Source organism: Sinocyclocheilus grahami, unplaced genomic scaffold (genome assembly GCF_001515645.1).
Source record: "Sinocyclocheilus grahami isolate Dianchi unplaced genomic scaffold, SAMN03320097.WGS_v1.1 scaffold170.1, whole genome shotgun sequence".
Lineage (NCBI taxonomy): Eukaryota > Metazoa > Chordata > Actinopteri > Cypriniformes > Cyprinidae > Sinocyclocheilus > Sinocyclocheilus grahami.
Window position 1 is genome coordinate 1486329 of NW_015505349.1, and position 8668 is coordinate 1494996.

General features: G+C 34.0%; 1 protein-coding gene across 2 annotated transcripts; it reads right to left on the minus strand.

The window, feature by feature from the left end:
* Window positions 1-1001: 1001 nt before the first annotated feature.
* arhgef3l (Rho guanine nucleotide exchange factor (GEF) 3, like) lies at window positions 1002-8617 on the minus strand. 2 transcript variants are annotated; one of them, XM_016283111.1, is made up of 13 exons: window positions 8421-8617; window positions 8147-8204; window positions 7972-8034; window positions 6433-6477; window positions 6061-6168; window positions 5475-5639; window positions 4941-5003; window positions 4771-4867; window positions 4616-4692; window positions 3601-3858; window positions 2847-3017; window positions 2521-2713; window positions 1002-1496 (listed from the first exon to the last, which is right to left on the minus strand). In XM_016283111.1, exons 1-13 carry the CDS (start codon window positions 8459-8461, stop codon window positions 1249-1251), a joined length of 1587 nt encoding a protein of 528 aa, XP_016138597.1. In that variant the 5' UTR covers window positions 8462-8617; the 3' UTR covers window positions 1002-1248. The 2 variants fall into 2 exon arrangements, with proteins under 2 accessions (XP_016138597.1, XP_016138598.1); XM_016283112.1 differs by lacking the exon at window positions 6061-6168.
* Between the last annotated feature and the right edge of the window lie 51 nt (window positions 8618-8668).

An 8668-nucleotide genomic window follows, 5' to 3' on the forward strand; every position in this document is an offset into this window, starting at 1 on the left:
TTTGAGCCTGTCTGTCCCGTGACTGGACCATTGCTTGGCGCAGACATGAAATCCATTGCTGCTTATTGAAGGAGTCATTAGCCTGCAGGCTGTGGGATTGAGACTTGGAGCGCCCTGTGGTGCTCACACGAAAACAGTTCTTCACTGGGAGGGAGTTAGAAGAAAAATGTGGAATTAGAATGAAACGAAAGCAATTAGAACACCTCCAATGTCAAATAAAAAGCATGTAGAATTACAAAAAAACAAAAACAGTTAAACAATTTAAGCCTCTAATGCATTCATTATAAAATCAATAGTAAATCAAACTTATTATAACATATTATTATTTTTTAATTATTTTAAAATGCTAAACATTTTAAATACCAAAAAATTTATAAATTACTATTGAAAAATGTAACAATTTAGGTTAGGTTGCCTGTGAAAATAATTTAATTCAACACCTTTGTCAAACAAAATCATTGATATGACTGTAACCATTTTAAAATAATGTTTAATCACTAGTAAATTTAAATCTTTTTTTATTGCAAGAAAAAAAATGGTTTATTCAAATTCAAATCTCTTCCATTTTAATAATTTAATTACTATCCTTTACATGACATGTGCATGCAAACTGAAAGAAAAAAAAAACCCGGTCACCTTAATTTTTCTTATTTTTTTAAGCAACTGATAAATAATATTTATATATATTTTTTAGATATTATTTTAAAATAAATATTAAAATACTGAATATTATATAATAATCTAAAAATGTAACACACAGTAAAAAGAAATTAAACACTTGATGTTAAACTAAAAAATGTTTATTCAAATTCAATAGTAATCATTTTATTGCAATCCCACATACGTCATATGCTTGCAAACTGAAAGAAAAAAAAAAAGAGTACAAGTGTAAGATGCAATGCCACTACCTTTATCATTGCCCGTAAAAGCCCCACGAAAGGATCCAGAGCTGCTTGGCTCTCCATCAGGTATATATATATATATTTTCCAATAAAACCGGTTAAGCAAGAAGCATAAATCTAATAAAAAATCCTCCCCTTATGAGAAATTTGACAGCAACAAACATCCACATATGAAGTATACAAATATAGCTACATGACCTTATTCTCACAGTTTCTAGACAGGTTGTGAGACAGCAACTGTGTGATCTCATTTGTCCTGAGAAAGTTAGCTGTCATGGTCACAATAAAAGGGAAATCCTGTCTTTGTGAATGAACCATTGAACTGGAAAGCACCGGTAGCCCTGGTCTATGTGTCTGGCATCTCCACATCAGAGTTAAGGTTGAGTTCAGCGATGTTGTTATAGAGGGCAGGGTCAGGGCTTAAATGCTCAGAGGGTTTGCAGTGGCTGGTTTGAGCCTGTCTGTCCCGTGACTGGACCATTGCTTGGCGCAGACATGAAATCCATTGCTGCTTATTGAAGGAGTCATTAGCCTGCAGGCTGTGGGATTGAGACTTGGAGCGCCCTGTGGTGCTCACACGAAAACAGTTCTTCACTGGGAGGGAGTTAGAAGAAAAATGTGGAATTAGAATGAAACGAAAGCAATTAGAACACCTCCAATGTCAAATAAAAAGCATGTAGAATTACAAAAAAACTAAAACAGTTAAAAAATTTAAGCCTCTAATGCATTCATTATAAAATCAATAGTAAATCAAACTTATTATAACATATTATTATTTTTTAATTATTTTAAAACAGATTTTAAAATGCTAAACATTTTAAATACCAAAAAATTTATAAATTACTATTGAAAAATGTAACAATTTAGGTTAGGTTGCCTGTGAAAATAATTTAATTCAACACCTTTGTCAAACAAAATCATTGATATGACTGTAACCATTTTAAAATAATGTTTAATCACTAGTAAATTTAAATCTTTTTTTATTGCAAGAAAAAAAATGGTTTATTCAAATTCAAATCTCTTCCATTTTAATAATTTAATTACTATCCTTTACATGACATGTGCATGCAAACTGAAAGAAAAAAAAAACCCGGTCACCTTAATTTTTCTTATTTTTTTAAGCAACTGATAAATAATATTTATATATATTTTTTAGATATTATTTTAAAATAAATATTAAAATACTGAATATTATATAATAATCTAAAAATGTAACACACAGTAAAAAGAAATTAAACACTTGATGTTAAACTAAAAAATGTTTATTCAAATTCAATAGTAATCATTTTATTGCAATCCCACATACGTCATATGCTTGCAAACTGAAAGAAAAAAAAAACCCGGTCACCTTAATTTTTCTTATTTTTTTAAGCAACTGATAAATAATATTTATATATATTTTTTAGATATTATTTTAAAATAAATATTAAAATACTGAATATTATATAATAATCTAAAAATGTAACACACAGTAAAAAGAAATTAAACACTTGATGTTAAACTAAAAAATGTTTATTCAAATTCAATAGTAATCATTTTATTGCAATCCCACATACGTCATATGCTTGCAAACTGAAAGAAAAAAAAAGAGTACAAGTGTAAGATGCAATGCCACTACCTTTATCATTGCCCGTAAAAGCCCCACGAAAGGATCCAGAGCTGCTTGGCTCTCCATCAGGTAGGTCTTCCAGATGGAGGTGAGCAGCTGGGAGGGGCTGACGATACACCTGGAACTGTGCTGGTCCTTCCCTGTCCTGTGCCACTGGTCGGGTCAAAACCAATACCAGCTCAAAGAGGAACACGTGCAGCTTCTAGAGAGGAGAAATGAGAAGTAAAATATCTGTGTGGATTGCTTTTAGTTTAAACACTGAAAAAACTGCAATGATCTGCTATACATTTGTTGAAAAGATAAAATGTAGATTCAAATGAAAAATATGCAGTTACCTGTCCTTTAGTACTCTTCAGTTCACCATGGCAGTATAAAAAACGAGATGCCTGGATTTCTGGAACCCTCTGGCTGTCTTCTGAGTAGCACAGACCCCGTCTGTAAAACTGACACTCAGCCTCTCCAGTTTTAAGATTGACTTCTGTTATAATCCTTTGGATTAGTTCTATCTGAGGAAACAAGAAATACAAGGATATGCTGGTTGCAGTGTCTTGAAAAGTAAATAATTGAATCACTCAACCGATTGTTTACAGGCAACGATAAAGGTAGCTCCACTGCATCTTAACCTTGTATTACAATTTTCTTTTTTTCTTCAGTTTTTCACCTTTAAAAACACTGATTCAAACAGAAACTAAATTACTGTTATTTTAGTATTATTTATATACTATTGTAGTATTTGCAATATTTCAGTTAAAGTTTCAGTAATTTACCTTTATTTTTATTTCTGTTTTAGTTTTACTAATTTTAGTACTTCAGCTTATTTCAGTTAGTTGCAAAAACATTAGTTAACAATAACCCTGAACCAAAAAAAAAGACTTGATGAATTCAAAATAACAACCTAGCATACTACCCTTATTGTTTCTCCCATATACAGTGGGGAAAAAAAGTATTTAGTCAGCCACCAATTGTGCAAGTTCTCCCACTTAAAAATATGTGGCACAAACCTATGTATGAATCATTTAATCAGGAACGAAACGAGTAACTTTGGTCCATATCCAATGCTAGTATATATGTGGAAGCATCTCAACTCACTGCCTGTGGCAGCTCTTCTTCGTCTGGATGCTCAGGTGGAGTGCTCTTCTGAATCTCTTTTAACAGCAGAGGATATTTCACCAGCCTGCTGCGAGGCAAGTCCAGAAAGTTCCACAGGTCCAGCTTTCTGCTGAAGGACGACTCCTGGCACAGCCGCAAGAAATGCTCAACCCGCCGGTCCTGTTTCTTTTGATCGAGTAGAGCTTTTGCCCCAACCTGGTTACAGCAGTATGTGATATACGCCTCCAGACAGGGAAACTATGGAAAGACAGAAAAGAGCTTATAACCCACTCAAATGCTGGGTGGGTGCACTTTTAAGGCCTGTTCACACCAAGAACAACATTTTATTTATTACTATAAATAAGACTTCAGTTATATTCAGTTATAAACTTCAGATATCCCTCTATTTATTATAAGTGCAAGCTGCCATTTTGTTGTCTGCTGCTTTAAATGTTCATGTTTTTTTTAAAGTTGGGTGTATTCTGATTGGTCATTGCTTTTATTGTTCATCAGCAGGAAAATAAAACATTCTGATAGCAATTCCAGTGATATTGTTTATCTGTGTCTGTAGCTGTTATGTAGACTTCCCTATGGAAGCACGTTTCTGCCACAAAATTTAAAAAAAAAGTAACGTATTACGTATAAAACGTAACGTATAAAAGTATTATTCTATTGCAATTTCTATTTTCTATATTTCTTTTCTATTGCAATTCCCCCCCCTAAAATTGTAAGAAAAAAGTCTGAATTGTGATTTATAAACTCAAAATTGTGAGACAAAAAGTTTCAATTACCTTTTTTATTTTTTTTAATCCCTGGCGGAAATGGTGCTCCCATACTTTCCCTTTCTCATAGAATTTGAACGATAATTGAAACTTTATAGTTTTGGTTATCATCCTCAATGTGAACGGGCCTTTAGAGTTGCATCAATAATAACGGAGCCAGTTATTATTAAGGACTACAACAATGTTTTGTTATTATCTTTACATGTTGGTAGGCTGTCTAATATAAGACTGACCCAGTCCATCATGGTCAGGCCGACCTCTTGCACAGTCTTCTCTGCTCCACGAAGGCCTTCGAGACGAGCTAACAGATCTAAATGCACCGGTAAATAATTGTGACTACATTATTATGTTTCAAAGAAACAACTACAAAGAGTTTACTGACATTTACCTTCATGAAGTGGTATTAAAGAATCAAGGGTTCCAAATATCTGTCCCAGCTCACTTTCTGTCATGATGTCTAATTTCAGCATGGGTTCATAGTACACCTGTCAGGACAGTCGAAATTAAATTCACTTCTATAAAGACAGTAGAAACAAACCTGCTGATTTCTGCACAAACCTTTTTCACTAGACTTAGATCCTCAATGAGCTGTTTCTCACCCTGGGTTAACTCATAGATTACCTGCAGGTGAAGAAAATAAAGAGGTAAATAATACATAAATGAAGGGTAAAAACTGTGCAGGTACTTCTAACCTCATGAGGCCTTGCATAAATAGAAGATACCACAAATGTGCACACTTTTATAACTGCGCTACTGTCACAAGTTATCAGTCAGTTTTGGCAGTGTGTGGTGGAGCATTTCAGAGGAAATTCTGACTCTGAAATAGAGAACATGGCCTCGTATACCAGCTCACTTCCTGTTTCACAACTAAGGTAGTGAAGACAGAGTTGGGCAGCTGAAAGCTCTTTATAAAGGTATTAAGGTACATGAGCCAAAACTACCAGTTTTTTGCTTTAAATTAAAGCCCAAATATGGGAAATTTAACCAATTAAAAGTTTAATTAATAAAGAATTGAATTAAATCATGCAAAAAATTAACTTTAAAGAGTACGAAGCATTTCTATGTGGTGTTAATTCAAGCAGCTTTTCACACCTCTTGTCGCTTGATCTCTTTGGTACTGAGCTCGTGGCTCAGACTGTCAACTGTATCACTCCACAGCTGGCTGCTCCGCCGCCGTGGAAATGAAGAGGCCTTCTGACGTGTTCTTATTGGCATTGGAGGCAACGGACGGGCCTCTGTCCGGAAACTGATAGAACGCTGATGAAAATAAATATACATTAATATACATATACATAAATATACATTTCCCCACACACACACATACTTAGTATATATATATATATATATATATATATATATATATATATATATATATATATATATTCATATGTATTGAAATTATTTTTATATATGCTTTAAATAACAATACATATTGTTCTCTGTTAGTCAAATAGTGCTTGATAAGGTGTACATAACTATTATTACTCATACAAAGGCTAAGGGCTTGGAGTTAGGCTCTTATGATTTGGGATAGTATGCAATCTCCCTGTAAAAACCCTCAAAAATCTAGTTCTTGTTGTTATTGTTGATGATAGTTCAATTAAGAGAAGCTAAAACATTTTGGCTGGATGAGATGGATGAGAAAAGCCGAGTGAGTGCATGAAGGGGTTTATTGTACCTGTATGGACTGGCCCAAGCGTTTCAGTGCAGGGGTCTTCACCGGTGTTATAATACCAGTGACTGAAGCACTTTTGTCTACTGGTTTGACTCTTTTGTTACATGGACCCTAATATGAGGCCAACAGCAGAGAATAAGCGTTTTTTAACGTAAAATTTACTTGTATCATGTTATGTTTTAATGTATCATTAAAACAAGCGGATGTTTAAATGTGCATTCACTGAAACTGAGAAAGTTAACTGACAGTTCAGCAATGAAATTTGAGCTTTATCAGACTTTGATCATGATGTTTTGACATGATGTAAAAGTTTATAGGCCATTACTGTGCTGAGCAGAAATGTACTAGAACAAGGATGCATATTAATTTCTGTACCTCTGAATCTTGCATGTGGTCATTGATGGGAAAGTCATCGTCTTCCTGAAAGAGACGTGTAGCGTAGCACAGATGTCAGCACAAGCATATAACCACAAGCAGATGAAAGCACTAAACCTATACAGTCTATTTGAGTTTACTCCACCAAATATCAGTAAATACATCAGTAACAGAACAATAACACAGAACACAAAGTTTGTCACTCACAAATCAGCGAGTAGGTGTTTTTTCAACTACAGCCACTTTTTTATTAACCATTGCTATATTATGATTATTTTCCAGCATTCATCATTTCTTTTCTTTACTTTACTTTACTTTTAGTCATTTAGCAGACGCTTTTATCCAAAGCGATATTTTTTATATTATCTATTATTATAATATATATTATATATTATATTTGATATGATCTTTTCTCTTTTTTTTGCTCAGTTTAACCCTTGCCATAGACCAAGACTTCATTACTAAAATAAAATAAAAAAAGTAATTGTAAAATTGTACTATTTATTAAAATAAATTTGATCAACTTCTGAATTTTGTTACCAAGGAAATGACATTGTCAGCAGTGTTGGGGAAAGTTACTTTTAAAAGTAATGCATTGTCAGTGAAGAGCTTGATATGGAATATGAACCATGTACAATGAATATCACAGTACTGTTTTTTTTTTGCGTCCTTTCCAATCAAGCTGTAATTTTGTCAAATTTTCAAAAAGTGTGAATGACAGTGTATTTAGGATACATTAAATTCTATAAAGTTGGCCCTAGCAAAACTATTTCCACAACGTCATTTCCACCACAGACTATGATCAGACCCAATTTGGAAAACATATGGTTCTGGTCCTAGACTCCAATTGTTTTTTTACAGTATTCAAGCCGTGTTGTATTCCCACCTTACATTAACAGTTTTGACCTGTTCATCATCTCACTGTTTTATTAGTGTGAGAGTTTTTTTTCTAAAAGGCCACACAGGATCAAAAGTGCCAGTATTTGAAGAAACAACGACAACAGCAAGTGAGATTGAACCGCTATCATTCAAAGGATGTAGCGGATTGAGACAGGAAACTGAGTTGTAAAGCTGTTTTTTCTTGTCAGCTTTTCACTCACAGCTGAGCACAACTTGCTTCATTCTTTTACTGTAACCCTCCTTCATTTCTCTTGAAAGATGAGTGCTCTTTTCTAGATGTCTTGTAACAGACCAGGAAAACCATGGATTGTTATGGAGTCACCTGGTCTCAACAAGTTTTGGTGTAGAGCACAAACATGTAGACCACTTTAACCATGTCAGACCCCTCAACCAATGTACATTCATCTTCATACAAAATCAATGATTAAGTTAAAGCTTATAGGGAGGAACTTTAACCGTTGAGTAGATCCTCTTTAGATCATCTAAAGACAGACGAACAGGAAATATTGTGGCTGTTTTTGTAACAGATGCTCAAACAATCACATTCAAACATTTAGCACTCTAGAAGACAATATCAAAATGATTTACAACATACTTAGATCAGGCATGTTGCATCTTATATCATAGATAACAACTTACACAGTCCTCCAAGATTCGGGCTGAATTCTCAGCATCACTACTTGGGTCTTGTTTTCTTTTCTTCTGCTCAGAAACCAACAGATAATACATTGGTGTTTCTCAAAGGAGCAAGACCTACAGTTTAAGGTCTGTCCATCAAAATATGTATAAGGTTTATGACCAAAACTAAACTTACCCCTGTGATATCTGACAGGTTGGCGCATGTGAGGAGCCTGTCTCTAGATACAGGAGACCTGAATAAAAATCAAATAAAGTGGAAGTATGACACTGAAAACGACATGAATGCATTATCTTAGGATATATAATCCAAATGATTAACTGTTAGTTCAGTTATTAAAAACTACAGTGAATTTCTAGGCCACTACAGCTGATCAGAATGACAGTTACACACCGAAATGTCTTTGATTTTTAGTTTGAGCAACTATTGATGATCTGTGAAAAAGTCATACCAGGAAGGTGATGTAGCAACCTCCGTCTCTTCAAGTTCCATCTTCTCTTCTCTCAAAGCATCTCCAAATGTGCTTATGAAAAGAAACACCGATAAATAAAAAGAGTATTACATTAAAAATCAGACCATAAATCTTAGAAGCACCTGTTCCAACTTTTCAAAGAAAAGACAAAAAAGATAATGTGCACTCTCTCCCAGCCCTCCCCTCTTCCTCTTACACTTGCATGTCTGATACCACATCCTGTGTAA

What these genes read in the sequence shown, in the direction of transcription:
- arhgef3l (XM_016283111.1), bottom strand. Translation starts at nt 8,461, where the DNA reads ATGGAACTTGAAGAGACGGAGGTTGCTACATCACCTTCCTG. An exon ending in AAGAAGAGCTGCCACAGGCA is followed by an intron (nt 3,018 to 3,600) that starts GTGAGTTGAGAT and finishes TTGTTTCCTCAG; the next exon opens with ATAGAACTAATCCAAAGGAT. An exon ending in TGAAGAGTACTAAAGGACAG is followed by an intron (nt 2,714 to 2,846) that starts GTAACTGCATAT and finishes TCTCCTCTCTAG; the next exon opens with AAGCTGCACGTGTTCCTCTT.